Genomic DNA, 23,236 nt, shown 5'->3' with positions numbered 1-23,236 from the left:
TTGCTGAAATACATGCAATGTCGATTAAACAATGGAAAGTCTAAGTAATTTCAAAGTCCTTGCTGCAATATAAACCATATGATTAAACAATGGAAAGCCCAAGATGGAATAACAACAATATTGAAAGGATAGACTGCTACTCATCACTTAGATAATGCGAAGACTAGCAGATAGACACACTCCACTCCACTCACACATGGCTTCATTGTCCAATGCACCTACAAGTCCTTTCCTCTTCTCTAGTTCTCTCATCTCTCCTCTACACCCCTCCACTTCCTCCAGTCACAGCCTCCCGATGCTGCACTTAGCAGTCCTACCCTGTCCTCACCACATCCCTTCATACTTCCACAGGCAGCACTAGCATCTTCGCAACCCCTACCCTAGTATCTCTACCCCTACTCACCCCGCACCTCTTCCGTAGCCACACTATCTATAGCAGCCGGATTGTTGCTCAGGCAGAGTGGCAGTTGGGCCTCAGTGCACAGAGGCAGTGTGTGTGAGTAAATTGTGGGAATATGTAAGAATTCTGTTTCTGAAGAAGGATGTTGTCTGAAAGTTGATATATTTCTAGTATTCCTTTTCTTGTGCCTTTCTTGACTCAATGCCTCTACATCTACATCTACATGGCTACTCTGCAGTTCACACTTAAGTGCCTCGCAGAGGGTTCATCGAACCATTTTCATATACCTTCTGTACCATTCTGCTCTCGATTGGCATGTGGTAAAAAGCAACACCTAAATCTTTCCGTTCGAGCTCTGATTTCTCTTAGTTTATGATGATATCATTTCTCCCTACGTAGGCTGGTGTCAACAAAATATTTTTGCATTTGGAAGAGAAAGTTGGTGATTGAAATTTTGTAAATAGATCTCGCCACAAAGAAAACTGCCTTTGTTTCAATGACTGCCACCCCAACTCGCATATCACATCAGTGACACACTCACCCCTATTGCACGATAACACGAAATGGGCTACCCTTCTTTGCACTTTTTCAATGTCCTCAATCAATCCTACCTGGTAAGGATGCCACACCATGCAGCAATATTCCAGCAGAGGATGGACAAATGTAATGAAGGCTGTCTCTTTAGAAGGTTTGTCACATTTTCTATGTGTTCTGCCAACAAAGCACAGTCTTTGTTTCGCCTTCCCCACTATATTATCTATGTGGTCTTTCCAATTTAAATTACTTGTAATTGTAATTCCTAGGTATTTAGTTGAATTGACAGCCCTTAGACTTGTGTGATTTATCATATACCCCAAATTTAGCAGATTTCTTTTAGTACCCATGTGGATGGCCTCACATTTTTCTTTGTTTAGTGCCAATTGTCACTTTTCACTCTATACAGAAATTCTCTCTAGATCATATTATAATTGGAATTGATCGCCTGATGATTTTACTAGATGGTAAATTACAGCATCATCTGCAAACAGTCTAAGGGGGCTGAACAGATTATCACCTAAATCATTTATATAAATCAGGAACAGCAGAGGGCCTATGACACTACCTTGTGGAATGACAGATATCACTTCTGTTCTACTTGATGGTTTACCATCCATCACTGCGAACTCTGACCTCTCTGAGATGAAATCATGAATCCAGTCACACAACTCAGATAATACTTCATATGTACGCAATTTGATTAATAGCCGCTTGTGAGGAACGGTATAAAAAGCCTTCTGGAAATCTAGGAATATGAAATCGATATGAAATCCCCTGTGACAGCACTCATTACTTCATGGGAATAAAGAGCTAAAGAGCTAGCTGTGTTGCACAAGAACGATATTTTCTGAATCTGTGTTGGTTATGTATCAATAATTCATTTTCTTCAAGGTGATTCATTATGTTCGAGTACAATATATGCTCCAAAATCCTACTGGAAATTGAGGTCAGTGATATGTGTCTGTAATTCAATGGGTTACTCCTATTTCCTTTCTCGAATATTAGTGTGACCTGTACTACTTTCCAGTCTTTAGGAACAGATCTTTCGTCAAGTGAGTGGTTGGATATGATTGCTAAGAAATGTGCTATTGCATATGCATACTCTGAAAGGAACCTGATTGGTATACCATCTGGACCGGAAGACTTGCCTTTCTTAAGTGATTTGAGTTGTTTTGCAACACCTAAGATATCTCCTTTTATGTCACTCATGCTAACAGCTGTTCTGGTTTTGAATTCCGGAATATTTACTTCATCTTCTTTCATGAAAGAATTACATAAAACTGTATTTAGTAACTCCAATTTAGTGGCACCATCATCGGTAACATTTCCATCGCTATTGTGCAATGACGGTATTGACTATTTTTGCCACTGGTGTACTTAATGACCAGAATCTCTATGGGTTTTCTACCATATTTTGAGACAATGTTTCATTGTGGAAACTATTAAAAGCATTGATTTCGAGCTTCCATGAAACTTAACCAGTCTTGGGAATTTTACGTTCGTCTGAATTTGGCATGCGTTTTTCGTTGCTTCTGCAACAGTGTTCTGCTGTGTTTTGTGTACCATGGTGGATCAGTCCCATCTCTTATTACTTATACGGTATGAATCTATCTATTGCTGTCATTACTGTATCTTTGAATTTGAGCCATATTTGGTCTACACTTACATAATTAGCTTGGAAGAAATGGAAACTCTCTCTTAGGAAGGCAGCAAGCAAATTTTTATCTGCTGTTTTAAATAGATATATTTTGCATTTATGTTTAGTGGTTTTGGTTGATATGGTTCTGAGCCTTGCTACAATGACCTTGTGTTCACTAATCCCTGTATCCATCACAACGTTCTCTATGAGATCAGGATCATTTATGTCTAAGATGTCAAGTGTGTTTTCGCAGCCATTTACAATTCGTGTGGGCTCATGAACTAGTTGTTCAAAGTAATTCTCAGAGAAAGCATTTAGTACCACCAGCTTTGAACATGTATTTTCGGCAACAAATCGAGGGTAGATTGAAGTCTCCACCAATTATAACTGTATGAGTGGGGTACTTATTTGTAATGAGATTCAAGTTTTCTTTTAACCATTCAGCTATTATATCATCTGAGTTGGGGAGTCGGTAGAAGGAGCCAATTAGTATTTTCGTATGGCTGTTGAGTATAACCTCTACCCATAGTAATTCGCAGGAACTATATATTTCATCTTCACTACAAAATAAACTACTACCAACAGACACAAACACACCACCACCTACTTTATTTAATCTATCCTTTCTGTAAAAATTTCAGCAGAATTTATCTCCGGCTTTAGCCAAGTTTCTGTTCCTATAATGATTTCAGCTTCAGTGCTTTCTATCAGCTCTTGAAGCTCTGGTACTTTTCCAACACAGCTACAACAATTTACAACTACAATACGGACTGTTGCTTGGTTGATTCTTGTCGTTTCTTTGCCCTGTACCCATTGAGACTGGAGCCCTTTTTGATCTTACCCGTGACTGTCTAACCTATAAAACTGCCCAGTCGACTCCACACAGCCCCTGCTACCTGTATAGCCACCTCTTGTGTATAGTGGACACTTGACCTATTTAGTGGAACCCGAATGTTGTGAGTAGCAATCTGTCCTTTCCATATTGTTGCCACATTGGTTATAGTCATAAGAAGTTAGTTTTCCTTGTGCATTTCTCAATGTCTCTAAGACCATTGATTTCTTAATGGTATATTAGCTTCCAGATATCACTTCCCCTGTATACTCTGTATGTGTGAACAGCTTTTGTTACTTTAGCTATACTATTTCTATATGTCTGTGTGCTTGAGGAACAACTATTCTTGACTTACAAAGTCCTAAAGTGCCTTGTTTTTTTTTTTTTTCGTTTTTTTTTTTTTAGTAATTTATTTCCAGTGAATGCCATTTAGCATCACTAATAATTAATTACCAATTATGGCATTAAAATTGTCCCCTGTTTGCATACAGACTTTTTAATCTGTCTCTCTTATGAACTTCTGAAGATATTTTCTAAAATTGTTCTCTCTCTCTCCTTTTCATCCTTCTTCTGATATATACACATCAATAATGGTAAGTTACCTTCTGTCACTGATGTATCTTGTCACTTATGTATCTTCCTGGCCATCAAAAATACAAGACCACTCATCTAATTCAGATTCATTGGCAACATCTGTTAAGTTTGGAATTAAAATCAAGAAATCCTATACTTATTCTTCAAAAAACTCTGCATGTACCCTCCAATCCATTTTACTTAGCTCTCTTCTCATCAGTGAACTAACTTCCAGGATATTGACATATACTTGCCTGTTGGCTTTTGGATCCTCTTTCCATGTTACATCAACCAGTCACCAATAATACACTCCTGGAAATGGAAAAAAGAACACATTGACACCTGTGTGTCAGACCCACCATACTTGCTCCGGACACTGCGAGAGGGCTGTACAGGCAATGATCACACGCACGGCACAGTGGACACACCAGGAACCGTGGTGTTGGCCGTCGAATGGCGCTAGCTGCGCAGCATTTGTGCACCGCCGCCGTCAGTGTCAGCCAGTTTGCCGTGGCATACGGAGCTCCATCGCAGTCTTTAACACTGGTAGCATGCCGCGACAGCGTGGACGTGAACCGTATGTGCAGTTGACGGACTTTGAGCGAGGGCATATAGTGGGCATGCGGGAGGCCGGGTGGACGTACCGCCGAATTGCTCAACACTTGGGGCGTGAGGTCTCCACAGTACATCGATGTTCTCGCCAGTGGTTGGCGGAAGTTGCACGTGCCCGTCGACCTGGGACAGGACCGCAGCGACGCACGGATGCACGCCAAGACCGTAGGATCCTACGCAGTGCCGTAGGGGACCGCACCGCCACTTCCCAGCAAATTAGGGACACTGTTGCTCCTGGGGTATCCGCGAGGACCATTCGCAACTGTCTCCATGAAGCTGGGCTACTGTCCCGCACACCGTTAGGCCGTCTTCCGCTCACGCCCCAACATCGTGCAGCCCGCCTCCAGTGGTGTCGCGACAGGCATGAATGGAGGGACGAATGGAGACGTGTCATCTTCAGCGATGAGAGTCGCTTCTGCCTTGGTGCCAATGATGGTCGTATGCGTGTTTGGCGCCGTGCAGGTGAGCGCCACAATCAGGACTGCATACGACCGAGGCACACAGGGCCAACATCCGGCATCATGGTGTGGGGAGCGATCTCCTACACTGGCCGTACACCTCTGGTGATCGTCGAGGGGACACTGAATAGTGCACGGTACATCCAAACCGTCATCGAACCCATCGTTCTACCATTCCTAGACCGGCAAGGGAACTTGCTGTTCCAACAGGACAATGCACGTCCGCATGTATCCCGTGCCACCCAACGTGCTCTAGAAGGTGAAAGTCAACTACCCTGACCAGCAAGATCTCCGGATCTGTCCCCCATTGAGCATGTTTGGGACTGGATGAAGCGTCATCTCACGCGGTTTGCACGTCCAGCACGAACGCTGGTCCAACTGAGGCGCCAGGTGGAAATGGCATGGCAACCCGTTCCACAGGACTACATCCAGCATCTCTACGATCGTCTCCATGGGAGAATAGCAGCCTGCATTGCTGCGAAAGGTGAATATACACTGTACTTGTGCCGACATTGTGCATGCTCTATTGCCTGTGTCTATGTGCCTGTGGTTCTGTCAGTGTGATCATGTGATGTATCTGACCCCAGGAATGTGTCAATAAAGTTTCCCCTTCCTGGGACAATGAATTCACGGTGTTCTTATTTCAATTTCCAGGAGTGTACATCCACTATCATACCTTCAGCACTTTAAATACTAAAATAGCCAGCCACTACAGTTTTGCTACATGGAGACATCACATCTTGAACAGTGAACTGTTCCTGTCGGAACATGCTGAAGGTGTTGTCAATGTCTTGACAGAAAGATACTTAGCTTATAAATCTGGCACACAAAAACAAATCCCATACAATATCTCTCCTTGTTCCTGATACTCGACTGAGTTATCAGTCAGAAAAGGGCACCCTCATTTTTTACAGTATCACCCAGGAAGGGAACAGCTGAACAGTATCCTGTGTCAGACCTTAAAGTTACATTTCATCATGCTCTCAAATGACGAATACTGCTCCAAAGCCATTCTTGCTATGTTCTGGTATACCTGTGTCCCAGGTACAACTACCTTGAAGCAACTACCACAACACAGGTCGTCATTAGATGCGTTTGTCTGTTGTTCTGATTTTGTTTTAGACAAATAGACCAGTCTTGTTTTTAATGTTGCGATTTACTCTGTTAATGCTGAATATAGCATCCCTTTTTTCGTATCATCAGACATTATTTTATTCCAAAAGTAAGTAAAAATTAGTGCACTAGCAGTAGGTACTTAGTTCTAGATAGGCCGTGAGGGCATTCCAGTTTTTTCCAGTAGTAAACTTTTAGTTTTAGGGTGTATTTTGGTTCAATTGTTAATTCATCCTGATCCACATTTCTGTCAATTATTCTCCACTGCCTGTCAGCATTGCTCTGTCATCTTTCCATTCTGTTTCCTTCTAAAATTTCCAAATTTTACTTAGTGCTCTCTGGGTGCCAACTAAAAAATGCTGATGATCTAAAGTATCTATGTCTTCTGTTAGTATTTCATTAAACACAAAATGATAGTAAGGTAATGAGTCAAGTGTTGTGATTGCTGAATAATCTGTTCATGTCAGTTGAAAATGTTAGTGAAATATTATGCTGATGATCTTCATTGAGCTTGGGTCTGCAGCTATGACAAATTGTTTAAAGGATTTTATGCTGCTTGCAGCTACAGGCTGCAAATAATTCAAACAAGTATTATGTTAGATGATTTAATTAAGCAAAACATAGCCAGAAAAATGTAGTCTGTGATTTCTCAATTTCTGTATATGGAAGGAATGAGAAGAATATTTAATAACTATATTGAAAAGTTTACCCATTAAGTAATTCTCTGTGATTTGCAGAATGTAGTGTAAACACAAATAAGATGTATAAATAAACTTAAAACTAAAAAATACATTATTTTGCGGATAAAATTGCAAATAAGTTCTCAAAGGTGAACATAAAAAGTAAAACCTTTTTGAAATTGTATATATTGTCTCTCATAAACATCTTGAAGGGTTTTTACAGAAAAACATCAGGTTTTGAAATCAGTTTTATTAATTTTGTTTTAAACAAGTAACTTGGCATTAAAGTTGTGTTAATAAATACACAGGAAATAAAATAAAATACTGAATGTCATCTATTTTCCTCTAGATACAAAGAAGAGATCCTGCAAACACAGTTAAAACTACTTGAGGAGGGTCGTGCAAGCCGTCACCTGCTAGCTCGAATTTTGTCACTTTGGAAGGACTTACGCACCTTGCGCCAATTACAAGGTTACAGCTGCACACCGCTACAGCTGCGAGTCATGTGCCAGCCACCTGGTGACAGAGAAAAGGAGCAGAGGGAGTGGGAGCATAGGCTGCACATCTGGACTAAGGAGCTGCTATCTGAAAAACTGAAAAGCCAGGGTCAGAGTGGCAACACCCAGCAGAAAATGGTAAGAATATTGCATTCAGCATTTCTTCTTTTGTTCGAAATTTAGGAAAATTATAATTTTTAAAATGAATGTGTAGAATAGATATTGTCTGTATTATTTAATTTCAAAAAGAAGTGGACACCTTTAAATCAGTTTTTGTGGTTAGAGTATTTTGATTAAAACTCATTCATGATGACAATTAACCAGAACTTTTTTTAAATTTTGCATGTCCACAAACCATGAACTTTTTCCAGCGGCTCAATACTGAGCTGCATCACCAAATGTTCGTCTAGTGAGGTGATGAAGTGATAAAGACACAGCAATTGTACTTAGGACGACGGTAATTTGACTCCCCATCTGAACACACGTATTTAGGTTTTCTGTGGTTTCCATAAATTGCTTATGGCAAATTCTGGGATAATTGCTTTGAAAAGGACATGGCCAGTTTTTTGTTTCCAATCCTTCACAATCCAAGCTTGAGCTCCATCTCTAGTGATCCATCATCAATAGAACATTAAATTCTTAATCTTCCTTTCTCCCTATAGATTTTCAAAGAGGTATTGGAATGGAGAAGACCTGATCACAATAACAGCGGATGTCATCTTCAGCCTTCAGACCCCATGTTCCAAGGTTGGTCTTTATTGTTGCCATATTTTCTCATAGCCAACCGAGCATTCTTTCAAGTCTTCTGTGAAGATTTGAGCCAGTAGCCTTATCCTCTTGAAATGGATATCAACTTGGATCTTTTCCACTAAGCTTTTATGGAAGTCTTGCTCAATTTTAATCATTGTGGTAAGTCAAGAGTGTCACCTACTCCATATGTGACATGCCTTCCATTAATGGTGTGCTATAATTTCTTGCTGCATTCAGTAACTCCTCATTTCATTACTAGAGTAGAAGTGGCTATTGTTTTATACAGTTTAACTGAAGGTGTAATCCCCATGCAAACAGTTATTATTCAGCTATACTCAATCGAGTGTGAAGGAGATTGGTTTAAAATGTATGGAAGTAAGGGGTAAAATGATCTTTAAAGCAGTAGTCTGGGTGAATTTATGAGATACTCAGATTTTGGGCTGAAATTGTGAGAAGAAGTAAAAAATTTCAAGGCCTGTAGAGCAATCATCGTTCTCTTGAACAATTACAGTGGAGCAATAAGTGTAGTGTATCATCAGGCTATCTACATTTACATTACTACTTCTCAATTCACGCTTAAATACTTGGCAGAGAATTCATCAAACCACTTCAACATCATTTCTTTGCCATTCCACTCTTGACTATCACATGGGCAAAATGAATGTCTAGAGCTTCCTGTGCATACAATGATCATTTCTCCATATGTAAGTGGGAGTCAACAAAATATTTTCACATTTGGTAATGAAAGTTGGTGAATGAAATTTCATGAAAGATCTCACAGCAAAAAAAAGGGCTTTATTTAATAACTGCCACCTCAACTTATGTATCATATCTATGACACTTTCTTCCCTTTTTCGTGATAGTACAAAATGAACTGCCCTGCTTGGAACTTTTTTGATGTACTCCAACAATTCTGTCTGGCAAGGATCTCATAATGCACAGCAGTACTCCAGAAGAGGTCAGGCAGACATACTGTAGGCAGTTTCCATAGTACCTGCCAATAAAACAGAGTCTTTGGTTCAGTTCCTGGACAACATTTTCTGTGTGGAATTGCAATACCTAAGTATTTACTTGAATTGATATGATTTAAATTCTTGTGGTTCGTCATGAAACTGAAAATTAGTACCCATTTGGAGGACCTCACACTTTTAATTTTTAGGGCCAATTGTTACTTTTTATACCATACAGATATCTTGTCTAAATCATTTTGCATTTGGTTTTGATATTCTGATGATTTTAACTAGATGGTACATGACGGTATCACCTACAAAAACATCCAAGAGGGCTGTTCATTTTGTCTCATAAATTATTTGTATAGATTAGGAAGAGCAGAGGGCCTATAACACTTACTTGGGGAATACCAGATATCATTTCTGTTTTACTCTGTGACTTTCCAACAGTTACTACAAGCTGTGACCTTTCAGACTGGAAATGATGAATTCAGTCACTTAACTGTGACTGTAATACATAGGCACACAATTTGATTAGAAGTCACTTGTGAGGAACAGTGTCAAAAGTCTTCTGGAAATCTAACAGTATGAAGTCAATTTGAGATATCTGTTAATAGAACTCATTACTTCATGTATAAATAGAACTCATTACTTCATGCGAATAACGAGCCAGTTGTGTTTCACAAGGATGATATTTTCTGAATCCATGCTGACTGTGTGCAATCGAGTGTTTTCTTCACAGCATTTCATAATATTCAAACATAGTATGTATTCCACAGTCGTAATTGAAATTTATGTCAGTGGTACAGGTCTGTGATTTGTTGGATTACTTCTGTTTCTTTTCTTGTCTATTGATGTGACCTGTGCAGATTTCCAATACTTAGGTATAGATCCTCCACTAAGCAAGTGGTTGTGTATGATTGTAAAATATGGAGCTGTTACATCAGCATACTCTAAAAGGAACCTAAGTGCTATGCTATATGGATCAGAAGACTTGCCTTTGTTAAGTGACTTAAGCTGCTTCACTATACCAAAGGTGTCTTCAAAGTTATTTGTGTTGGCAGCTGTTCTTGATATGAATTGTAAAATATTTATTTTATCTTCTTTGGTGAAGGGATTTTATAAAACTGTGTTTAGTAACCCCACTTTGTTGACTATCAAAAAGGCTTTATTGCCATCACAAAGATAAGGTATTGATGGTGTCTGGCAGGTAGTTTTCATCACATACAACCAGAATCTATTTTGATTTTCTGCCAGATTTTGAGACAGAGTTTCATTGTGGATATTGTTAACAGCATCTCACACTAAAGACTACACTAAGTTTGGAGCGTCTGCAAACATCACAGATCTTGGAGATTTTACAATCTTTTAAATCTGGGATGGTTTCTTTGTTGCTTTTGCAAAGGTGTCCTGACCTGTTTCATGTAGCATGTGGGCTCTGTTCTGTCCCTTATAAATTTATGTGGTAGGAATGTCTCAGCTGCCATCAGTACTAATTCTTTGACTTTAAGCCACATTTGGTCTCTGCTTACTTAGTTAATTAGGAAGGAATGGAAACTGTCTTTCTGGAAGGCATCAAGTGAATTATTCTGAATTATTGTACAATACCATTTTTTTTTTAATGTCACAGTGGTTTCAAGCCTAGAAATTATTATGATCATCATAACCATTATTTCAACACTTCCCTGCTTTAGCACCATCTGCTTCCTTAGACCTTTGGATGACAGAAGTCACTCAGTGGTTAAAGCAAGAGTGAGGCTTAAATCCCTGACAGGCATTTAGATATAGGTTTTCCAAGATTCCATAAATTGATTGGAGTAAAAATGGAATGGTTCCTTTGCAAAAAAGATGATGACTGATTTCCTTCCCCAACCCTGTCATATATGAGCTTGCATTCCATTTTGAATGACCTCATTGTTAGTGGAACATTAAACCTTAATCTTACTTCCTTTTTATCTTGGATCATGGAATTAGCAGAGTCATAAAAACTGAAAATATATATTAATGATATATTATGATCTTTCTTAGGTTGTCCACATGGACATCTGATAACAGTTTTCAGGTTGTATGCAGTTTTGGCAACAATCAAAGGTGCTGTTCACAGGATATGTCCGTGTCAGTACAACTAGTGTTCAGTTTCTTTTGTCTGTAGTATGAGCTAGTATGAGTCTGCTGCATACTGTTATTCATCCCAAGACGAAGTAGATAAATGCTGTGAATCTTCAGGTTTTGGCAGCGCAAAGATTGTTACATTAAGTTTTGGGTGTGCAGCCGCAAGAAATCTCCTTCTTCTTCTAATATTTCGGCTGTAAAACATTCAGCCATCTTCAGAGTGAGCCACAAGACTGCCGTTCCAGTGCTCGCTTCATCCCTTTATACCGTTGTACCACATGACTGCGCATGTGCCACAGATGCATGTGGCCGCATGCGCAGTCGCATGGTACAATGGTATAAAGGGATGAAGCGAGCACTGGAGCAGCAGTCTTGTGGCTCACTCTGAAGATGGCTGAACGTTTTACAGCCAAAATATTAGAAGAAGAAGGAGATTTCATGTGGCTGCACACCTGAAACTTAATGGAATAGATAAATGCTGATTACCCAAAGCAGCATACGTGTTACCATAGAACAGAAGTGTTTTGATTTGCCATCATTGTGACCAGATTGTAGAACATGGCCTAAGTATGTTCCACAGCAAGTCTTGTGTGATAGGGTCTATGATTGAAATGAACATCTGTTGTGTCTCCAAACACAATAAAAGACACGGTCATAAGAATTCAACAACTATTTATTATGTTATGGCATGACAGCATGATAATTCAGTGTAAGCACATGTACAAGCCCAGTGATACGTACAGACTTCTTGACGCACACAGGCTGCAAGCCAGAGCCAGTGCATGGGAATATAAAGAGTGTTGGCTACTGGCTGTTGGCTACTGGTTGCTCTCTGACAGGACATCATGAATTCAGTCTCCTGTCTGAGACAATATTCCACAAACACGCAATTTCACAAGCCGCTTTTGTGATACAGTGTTGAAAGCCGTCTAAAAATCTAGAAATATGCAATCAATTTGAAATCCCTTGTCAATAGCTCTCAACACCGTGTGAGTAAAGAGGTAGTTGTGTTTCACAGGAATGATGTTTTCTAAATTGGTGTTGACTGTGTGTCAATAGACCATTTTCCTCGAGGTAATTCATAATGTTTGAACACAAATTGCCATTAATGATATTGGCCTGTAGTTTAGTGGATTACTTCTACTTCCTTTCTTGAATATTGGTCTGATCTGTGCAACTTTACCATGTTTGGGTACAGATCTTTTGTCAAGCGAATGGTTGTATATGATTGTTAAGTATGGAGCTATTGTTTCAACATACTCTGAAAGGAACCTAACTGGTTTACAGTCTGGACCGGAAGACTTCCTTTTGTTAAGTGAGTTAGGTTGCTTCATTATTCGAAGGATATCTACTTCTATGTTACCCATGTTGGCAACTGTTCTTGATTCAAATTCTGGAACATTTACTTCATCTACTTTGGTGAAGGAATTTTGTGTAGTAACTCTGCTTTGGCAGCACTTTCGTCAATAGTATTTCCATTGCTGTCATGCAGAGAAGACACTGATTGTGTCTACTGCTAGAATACTTCACATATGACCAGAATCTCTTTGGATTTTCTGGCAGGTTTTGAGACAAAGTTTCATTGTGGAAACTGTTAGAAGCATCTCGCATTGAAGTCCACACTTCAAGCTTCTGTAAGAGATCACAAATCTTGGAGATTTTGCAGGAGTTGCCTGGAAGTGGCCAGATCAGTACAGAATGCATCAAGCAGCTGAACCACATCTTCTGAATATCAGCAGTCCTCCGGCAGGAAAGTTGGTGAACATGGCTGAGGTGGTGTGCTACCACAGTGAACTGTGAAGCCAGTGGATGCCTTTGTGGAAGCAAAAATTATAAAAACAGGTGAGCCAAAAAACCACTGTTCAAGGGAAGCCTTAAACAGAAAAAATGGAGACAGGGATGTGAGAGCCACACCTGTTGCATAGATAAGCAATAAACAATATAAGGGAATGTTTAAAAAGCGTCAGTGACTAACAAGCAGAAATCTTCTAAAAAGGGTCTAGCAATGTTGATTTCGATTCTGTTGCAAGGTGGTGTCCAAAGAGAGAAATCAGTGTGCAGAGCCACCTGTTGATCTAAACACTTGCAGCAGGCTGTGACCATGCATTCCACCTCGTGATCAATGTGTTTAAGCACTGCGTCTGTAGCTACTGAGGTTGTAATCCTGGAGATGGCAATAGGGAAAGCATCAATGCTTCCATGGCAAGTGGAAAACCCACAATTCTTCCTGGGTATCAAACAGATTGGGTCTTATTGGGCAGCCAAGACAATGTGGCATGCTGCAATATAGGACCGAAAGACAAAGAGTGTGGCACAGTAAAAGAAGATTCATAAGTGACAAAATGTCAAGCTCAAACATTTTGTTAAGCACAGTCTGCTCGACACTTTCAGATGTGATTATTTACCGTGTCTTTACCTCTTTGGGGTGAGTGAGCAGTTGAAGCATCTGTGTTTTGTGTACACATCAGGCAAATTAGCCATTAGTCATCATCCTGCATCATTACAATCACCACAAATTTCCCAGCAATCAAAAAAGAGCATAGCAATATGCTTTAATCAGTTTGTAAGTTATTTAATATGTAACAGTGTGAACTGAATGATTTTTTTTCATCATTTAACTTATTTGCATACCCTTCTAGTCTCTAAAATCAAATCACCTAGCCTGCAAGACTCTGCTTTCTCAATTTACTTTATGGTATATATAATCTCACCTCACTACTAACCATTTTTTGTGTCATTCCCTTCTTCTTCTCCTTTGTAACATTTTCATCTATGTGTTATTTTGTTGCCTCGCCATTGGCCAATACATATTCTAACATTCATGTGGCCTTGCTTTGATGTGGTTAACATAACGTGACATTTTCCAATAGTTTTATCCTTCTTGTACACTTCAGTACACAGCAGTTTTGGTTGTTCCAATATGCTGTAACATAGTCACCGGAAACTAGTACTCACAAATATCAAGTGCATTGTATAGAAGATAGACTGACTGATCTTGAAGTTCGTCAATTTGAAAGTATTTTTAATTGTTGTTTGATATGTGGTGGAATTCTTTTAGATGTAATAATCTTTGGATTACTGCTGTGTCTCAGTGAGTTTCTATGTTAGTTCAGTGGGGCACATTGTTTTACAGTGCCATATCTGTATCTGAGATAGTCCCATCTGTGGTTTTCTCTTAAAGAGAATTGTACATCAGAAGGTATCAGTAATAGTTTGTAAGTGGCCAGTAAAACTCCTTTAAGCATTTTTTTTACCTAGTATTGTAAACAGTTGTAACAATACATAAAAAATACCATTGACCGTATAACTAAGATGAAAGTTTTGAAGAGGTAAACAAATGGAGTGGAGATAATTCTAAATCCAAATCATGAAGCATCAAATGTAAATTATGGCTCAAGTTCAAAAGAATAATTGACAATGCACAGAACAGTTTGTACCAAGTAGAATGGCTTGTGATGGAAGCTGCCCTGCATGGTATACAGCCTCTGTAAAGAAACAACTAAAGAACCTGAAATCACTGCTTAATAGGTTCAAAACAAAGCATAGAGCTATAACTAGAGATGTGCTGAATGAAACATGTTTGGCCATCAAGAGGGTAATGCTTCATGCATTCAATGACTATCAAGGCAGAATCTTATTGAAAGATCTCTCACAAATCCCAAAAAATTTTGCTAACACAGAAGCATCGAATTTAGTGTACAGCCACATACGGATGACACAGAAACTGAAATTATGGGTATCAGAGCAAAAATAGAATTGCTGATCTCCATTTTCAAATTTTGCTTTACTAAGATGATACAGAAGTACTGCTGCAGTTTAATTCTCACACCACTACAGAGATGAGTGATGTGTTACTGGTAGTGACTCTGAAAAACAACTAAAATCACTAAAATTAAACAGTGCTCCAGGATCCAATGAAATTCTTATAGATTCTCCACAAAATATGCAGTAGAGGTAGCTCCCATTTTAACATAATTTACTGTAGATTTGTTGAACAAAATACTACACTCAATGACTGGAAGAAAATAGTAACACATAGTGATTTATTGAACTATCATTCTATTTTACAGATGTCCATCTACTGCAGAATCCTAGACCATTTAGTGAGCTCAAACATTATGAGGTACCATGAACAGAATGACCTCCTCCATGCCAACACTGTGGATTCAGAAAATAGTTACGTGAGAACTAACTCATGCTTTTCTAAAAAAAAGCCATGGATCAATCAGTTGGGTACATACAATACTTATTTATTTTGGAAAGCATTTTACCCACTATCGTGGCAACAATTATTAACAATTTTTTTGAGTCATCAGTCTTCTGACTGCTTTGATGTGGTCCGCCATGAATTCCTCTCCTGTGCCAATCTTTTCATCTCAGAGCAGCAGTCTTCAATTATTTGCTGGATGTATCACAGTCTCGGTCTTTTCCTACATTTTTTACCCCCTACAGCTCCCTCTAGTATTATGGAAGTTATTCTATGATATCTTAACAGGTGTCCTACCATCCTGTCCCTTCTTCCTGTCAGTGTTTTCCATATATCCTTTTCTTGCCAATGCAGATCTCTTCCTCATTCCTTACCTTATCATTTCACCTAATTTTCATCATTCCTTGGTAGCACCACATCTCAAATGCTTCAATTCTCTTCTGTTCCAGTTTTCCCGTAGTTCATGTTTCACTACCGTACATTGCTGTACTCCAAACATACATTCTCAGAAATTTCTTCCCCAATTTAAGGCTTGTGTTTGATCCAAGTAGACTTCTCTTAGCCAAAAATACAGCACAGTTTCTGGAAATCAGGGAATTTTAAACGTTTCAGAGAAATCAATGAAGTATCTGGGAAATTTGAAAGAAACACTGGAAAAATCTCATTTTTGTCTCAGTAGATGAAATGGTTTGTTTACTGAGACACCATGCATCATCACTGGTTGGGTGCAGCTAAACACGTGCGCCATTTCCCTACTCCATGATAAATACTGCTTCTACCTTTCCTACCATTCCCCTCAGCTTGCAGTCAGTGCTGCCACCACTTGTCGCCGCTAGCCTAGTAGCTGCAGATGAGAGGCAGAGAGGTGTGAGAAACGGTTGGTTTGGATCTGATTCTCAGAGACAGTAGATGCAGCAGCCAGAGATGGTGGTCATGTGTGCACAAGTCATGTCTGAGTGATTGTGTGAATGTGTGTGTGCTCTCGTTTTCTGACAAAGGCTATGGCCAAAAATTTAGTTGTGAGACTGTGATTGTCATTTCTACGTTCCTGTCTGTGGCTCTGCAATCATCTTTATGGTGATTTGCTACCTACCATTATTATTAATTCTCAAAGTATTTGCACAAGTTATCTAGTTAACTGTTGCATGGATGTTCACCGTGGTCCCATTTCATCAACATGCTGACTGTGACTCTTGAATAGCTGACTAAACTAGTGGATTTCCATGACAGGCCAAAAAACCGCAGGCCATTTCTGTGGGTATGTCTAATGGATTGATCCTGCCAATCTAAAGCCCTTTGTTTCCCACTAGTGTGCAGTTCCTGCCCATCAGATCTAGTCTTACCGACCTGCCTGCAGGGTGGGTCTGTTTGTTTGTGGCATAATGCAGTGCCAGCTGGGGTGGCTGAGCAGTTCTAGGCACTACAGCCTGGAACTGCATGACCGCTATGGTCACAGGTTCCAATACTGCCTCAGGTATGGATGTGTGTGATGTCCTTAGGTTAGTTAGGTTTAAGTAGTTGTAAGTTCTAGGGGACTTATGACCTCAGAAGTTAAGTCCCATAGTGCTCAGAGCCATTTGAACCATAATGCAGCAGATTTTCATGGTTTATCCATCAACCCAGGACTGCAGTGTTCCTCAGCAGGCCAGAGGCCATAGGCAATGCAGTTCAGAAATTGCTACTATCTCATCGCAAGTATGTTGCAAGGTCTGGTGTTTTATGGATATTTGATTTATTCTAGTACATTTTGGCATGTCAAAAGTATTTTGTATGTTAGAAAGTAGGGACGATAAGAAGAAGAAAATTGTGGTAGCCACTGGCAGTTTGTATGCTCTGTACTCAAATATTTTTCAAAAGAAAAATCACAGAATACCTGTAAAATAATAGATGTAACACAGTGGGTAATAACCAACAGTAATGGACATAGTAGAACCAACCTTTAGTGGTGATCACTTATATTGTTGGTTTGCACAACTCCCCTTTTACACTTCTTTCAAGAGGCTTTTTTCTGGGGTTATTTCTGAAATCAGTGAAAGTATTTTAAATCTGTCTTGCAACAGCAAGGAAATGCATATTTTTGTCACCAAATGTGTTTCATTTTACTGAAGCAAAATAACATCAGTGGTCTTAATGAAACATGTATACTATTCAGATTGCTTTCTCCATCTGAAACCAGTTCATTAGAAAAGATGTTGATGTTAGTACTTAAGATTTTTGCTGACATTAGGAAATGCCATCTGCTTGCAAGTTTTGTTTAGATATTTCCTTGTTTGGCACTATTGTTTCTTTTACCATAGCTGCAAATATCAATTGTCAATTTACATCTTTACTTACCCTCAGATCTCAAAATTTGTCAGGGAAAAATGCTAAAGCTTGTCTGGAAATCAGTGAAACATCAGGGAATTTCACTTGGGGATACTTGTGGCAATCCTGTAGTGACTGAAATTGGACATGGCCAGGGGATGCTGGCTGACTGGCTGAGGACGTCAATGGTGAGATGCTGAAAACCACAAAAGACAACAATGGCAATGGACAAGCAACAAAACAACACAACAAGTCCAGAGTGTAAACAAAATTGAGAGCCTAGATGTAGCAGTACCTGGAACAAAACAATGCTGTGTACAAGGAACTGTATGGAAGCTGTGTCAGAACACAACTGAGACCCAGCCCCCTATGCTGCAAGCTTTATAGTGTGGCTGTGGTCGCCAGTAAGCTGGCGTATGGGGCATAGCCTGTGGCTAGTGCTGAGGCGGCGACAGAAGCATTCGCTTATATTAGGAGTGCCAGCTAGTGTCTGCCATCTAGGACCATGTGTTCTGATTGGCTTTCAAACTCATCAGACTGGGATACCGGTGCCTTCCCCCTGAAATGGGTGTGTAGGAGCTGAAGCGCCCTGAAAGATGTTGCAGTAGGTAGACAGAAGACACAGTTGGTGCCCAGCAGAGGAGCCTGCAAGCTAGGAGAAGAAACATGGGATGTTGGGCAATGTGCCAGGGAATGATGGTGTGGGAGACAACTGTCAACAGTCAGGGGATGGATGTGGCGATGAGGACGCATCCCCAAAGCTTCATCCATGGGAACCGCCAAGGGGACACTGGGGGGCAATTGTACCCAAGTGGGTGAGGGGTTTGCAAGGGTGGGGTGGGCAGTCCATTTCTGAGTGATCCACTGATGGTGGTGCAGTCAGTAGATGAGAATGGAGATTGTTGGTGTGCTGATATCCCAAATCCTGTGAAGTATCAACCATCATGAGACAGACACCACCCCTGGGTGGCCACCACCATAGACAGCATCCATCTAGGTTTTGTTCAATAGAAATGCATGCAGACTGCTGAAGCCAGGCTATCATCCAGTGTCACAGATCTGGGGTTCAGAGGTCTGTGGTGCCATAAGGTGGAAGAATGTACCTGGCTGCCACCCATGGAGGATCTCTCTCAGGCTATGGTCATGGAGAGGGTGATCCTGTAAGTGCTCAGGAACATTGTGAGTGCTGCTGCAGTGCTGGATGTGGCCACTGGTTTCAACATTCATTGTTTAAGCTTATGCACCACCTGCTCCACTTTGCCATTGGAGGATGGGTGGTAAGGTGGACTAAACAGGTATTTAATGCCACTGTCATTGCAGAACTGTTCAAAGACCATCACCGTGAATTGGGGCCTGTTGTCAGACATGAGAGTACAGGGAAGACCTTCAATGGCTAGAATCTGGATAAGTGCTTTGAGTGTGGCAGTGTTAGCCTTGGATGCCATGTTAATCATATACGGGAAGTTGGAATAAGGGTCCACAAAATAAGCCACAGAGAGTCGAGAAAGCGACCAGCAAATTCCAGATGAATGTGGTCACAGGTTCAGTGGGGAGTGGACCAGGGGCGAGAGACTGAGGAGGAGCAGCTTGATGTTGGGCACATGCAGAACAGCTGTGCACCATGACTTCTACATATTTCTTCAGTCCTGGTCATTAGGCATGTTCTCTGGCAAGGTGTTTCATCTACGCCATATCCCAATGCCCACAGTGGAGGAGTTTCAAGATATTACAGTGAAAGGTGAGTGGGATGACAACATGGTAGGTATCTGCCTATACATCCAGCAGGAGAACATCAGAGACAACAGACAAAGCATGAGAAAGGTGAGCTCGGGCCCAAAGTTCTGGATCAGCGTATTTGGAAAAATAAGTGGGCCACTGTTGTAGCACATAGTAGATGACATGCCACAAGGTAGCGTCACAGCATGTGTCTGCGTGTATCTGAGTAACAATAATGGGAAACTCAACCAAGGTGCATTGACATTCTATGCTGTGTGGAAACAGATCTTCAGCTGGTTAACTGCCATGTCTAGTCCTGAAGGTAGATGAGAGAGCACATGCACTTTTGCTTGTTGCATGGTAGGCTTGTACTTAATGGTGCAATTCTAAGAACTAAGGAAAAGAGTCCTGTGCTGGAGCATATGAGCCATCCATTCTGGTAGCCAAAAGTGTGGCCCAAAGAGTGTTACCAATGGTGTGTGGTCAGTAATGTGGGTGAATTTATTCCCAAAGAGGTACACATGATCATTAAAGCCCTGTTTCTCAACCTATAAGTAGTTTCTTTGAGTATATGTCAGTGTCTTTGATGCATAAGTGATGGGTTACTCAGTACTATCATCATTATGGTGTGTCAGTACTGCAACAATGCCATAGCCACAGGGGAAAATATCAGCAGGAAATGTAGGTGATGTGATGGAGAAAAGGGTATAAGACACATGACCGAGCTTTACATATGCTTCAGCTGGGTCTGGGTGAAAGCAGGCTCACTGGTAGCCAACCACCAGAACTGAATGCCCTCCTTCTGCAAGTGGTTGCATGGGTGCTTAATGTGTGCTGCTTGTGGGAGGAATTTAGAATAATAATTCGCTGACCCAAAACAGCTTGCAGTTCCTGTAGGTTTTGGGGACATGGGAGAGATTCATCAGCTGAAATGTTGTGGTCAGTGGACTAAATCCCATCTTTGTTGGGCAACTGTTCAAGGTGCTCCACTTGCTCCAAAAAACCTGGCATTTGTGGAGACTGCACTTGTGCCCTGCATCATACAACTTATTACAGAGTGTGCAGTGGTTGTGCAGGTGGTCTTGGCACATATCACCCATAACTGTTAAGTCATAAATATTTGGTACAAGTGGGAATGAACATGGTTAACTGTTAATGGTATCTTTGGGAGATTGCCGAACAGAACAGATCCCAAAGGGAAAATGATTATATTTGTAGAGGCGAAAGTTTGTACTGACGGCCATAATGCATTGCGATTCCTCAGTCAGTGGTATCTCTAAATAAGCATCAGCAAGGTCCAGCTTAGAAAAATATTCACTGCTGACAAGTTTTGTGTGGAGGTTCTCTGGATGCAGTATAATATAGGCTTCCATGTTTGCCTGGGCATTGCTTATTGATCCAAAATCTCCACAGAGCTGGAGGGAGCTATTTGGTTTCTTAACCACTGTCAGGGATGTGGCCCAAGCAGTAGTTTTGATAGGTTCAATTGCCCCAGCTTCATGAAGGTAATTGAGTTTAGGCTTAACTGTCATCTGCAGAGAGACCAGAAGTGGACATGCCTAACAGACATGGAGCACTGCATCTGGACATAGACAAATACGCACCTCAAAATTGGTGGCACTTTCCACATCAGGTTTGAACAGAGATACAATAGAGGCACAGAGGTTGTCAAGTTCGTGAAAGGAAACTGTGTCTGAGATGACCTTAACACAAACAGTGAGAAGCCATCCCAGCCAAAAGTGGTGCCAGCCAAATTACTATTGACAACAAACAGCATTTTTGCCTGCGTAACCTTCTTGTATGCTGCTTGACAGTTCAGTTCCTTCACTGGGGAGAACTCAGCTGTCCCCCCTCTGAGGGGAACTGAACTGTCACTGCAGAAGCAGATGTTGCTGTGGCTGTTCCCTAAGTTGCATGAGTCTTGCATCCATAACACACTGTTAACCTTTTTTGTCACCAATTATAGTAACTGGAACTGGACATGGCCAAGAGGCACTAGCTGACTGGCCAAGTGTGTTGAACGGTGAGTTACTGAAAACCACAAAAAGGAACAACAGCAATCGATGAACGACAAGACAACACAACAGAATAACAAGTCTGGAGTTTAAACTAAATTGAGAGCCTAGATGTAACAGTATCTGGAACCAAGCAATGCTGCATACTATGAGTGATACTGAAGTGCAGTTGGAATAAGACTGAGATCTGGAACCCTATGCTGTGAGCTTTATAGCATGGGTGCAGATGCTGACAGGCTGGAGTGTGAGGTGTGGCCCTCACCTTGCTCTGAGGCAGCAGCAGTGGTGTTTACAAATATTAGGAATGCTGCCTAGCGGCTGTTGTGTAGGTCCAAGTGTTTCTGTGCGGGCTTTCAAACTCATTGGACCAGGATACCACATGGAAAGCCCTTTTTGTTAGTGATAGTCTACTTTTTACATCCTCCTTGCTCTGTCCATGAAGGGTTATTTTGCTACCCAGGTAACAGAATTCCTTAACCTTCTCTATTTTGTGATAACCAACTCTGATGTTATATTCCTTGGAGTTCTTGTTTCTGATATTCCTCATTACACTTTAGTCTTTCTTTGATGTACTCTCAATCCATATTCTGTATTCATTAGACTGTTCATTCCATTCAACAGATCCTGTAATTCTTGTTCACTTTTACTGAGGGTAGCAAAGTCATCAGTTAATCTTACCTTTCTCTTTGTCATTTCATTTCACTGACCCTCACTGTATATAGATTGGGCTTTAGCATTTCCCTTTCCAGATTTTCTAGCTTCCCTACCATGCTCAGATTTCTGACACTTGGGATGTTTGTATTTTCACACCTCTGCGTTGCAAATGTTTTGACTTTTGAGTGAAATGCCCAGTCGATGTGCTGTTGTTTTCACATCAATTCTACCAACAGTGAAAGTTGTTTAGTTCTCAGGTTGTTGTAAAATTCCTGTTGTCTCGTCACTGTGCAGCCTATGAAAAGGATTGCGGAAGACTCCCAAATAAATTCCTAAGTACAGTGCAGTTTTAATACCAATATATTTCCAGGACTCTGGTGTCCGAGCCCGGTGAACTGTACCGGTTACATCACATGTACCCAGAGTTAACATCAAACGACACAGTGTTCACAACAATCAACAAACGAGTGAGCCTACAATACATTTGCTCGCAACCCTTGCCAAAAAACGAGTGCCCCGAGGGGCCTGCGTGACCTCTATTTATACTTTTGTTAACAATTACAGACAATGAAAATTACAATTTTATGTAAAATCACAATTAAAAGTTAAACCGAATATGAGATACACATTGCTAAAAAATTATAATCAGAGTGCTGAACAAGGTGAACCTATTTTCAACTTAGTTGTGAGTTAATATAACATTTTCTGACTAATTATGTTACAGGTAACAATTAAATTTCTAAATTTGTTTATAACAAATCAAATAGTGCTTGAATTTTAGTGCTAACATATATCGGAGATTCAATTAACATGCTTTATTTATATGTTCTATTTAATTTGCTGTAGTAATTTTATAATGATAGGTTTACTGGTACATCCTGACCATGTGCTACATTTCTTTTGATTAGTTACAGTATTAATTTAACATTTATATTGTGTTTTTCACATAAGAACAATGTTAATCAGCAAAGCATCATTTTTGAATTATATGTATACTGAAATAGCGGTTATTTTTGTATGTTATTTGGAAACAGGTCACTTTACAATTGCGCAATTAGGACTGGTGTTTATCTTTAATGCTCTCTGAGGGGTTCTGATCAGTAGCAATGACATACAGTAATATTTCACACTCCATGTCATAACTCACAGAATATTATCTTTTTTCTGGTGATCACCTCCCCCATGAC

At 40.3% G+C, this 23,236-nt stretch overlaps 1 protein-coding gene across 1 annotated transcript in view; it reads left to right on the top strand.

The window, feature by feature from the left end:
• The window catches only part of LOC126355338 (coiled-coil and C2 domain-containing protein 2A), a 536,251-nt gene that overhangs the window by 267,725 nt on the left and 245,290 nt on the right, over nucleotides 1-23,236 (top strand). Inside the window, exon 11 of the mRNA XM_050005633.1 lies at nucleotides 7,194-7,479. Within this exon, the coding sequence (XP_049861590.1) occupies nucleotides 7,194-7,479 (286 nt within the window). The remainder of the gene's footprint in view (nucleotides 1-7,193; nucleotides 7,480-23,236) is intronic.

This window comes from Schistocerca gregaria, chromosome 3, assembly GCF_023897955.1.
Source record: "Schistocerca gregaria isolate iqSchGreg1 chromosome 3, iqSchGreg1.2, whole genome shotgun sequence".
NCBI lineage: Eukaryota > Metazoa > Arthropoda > Insecta > Orthoptera > Acrididae > Schistocerca > Schistocerca gregaria.
The sequence above is the reverse complement of the archived record's forward strand: the minus strand, read 5'-3'. Positions and strand labels throughout refer to the sequence as shown.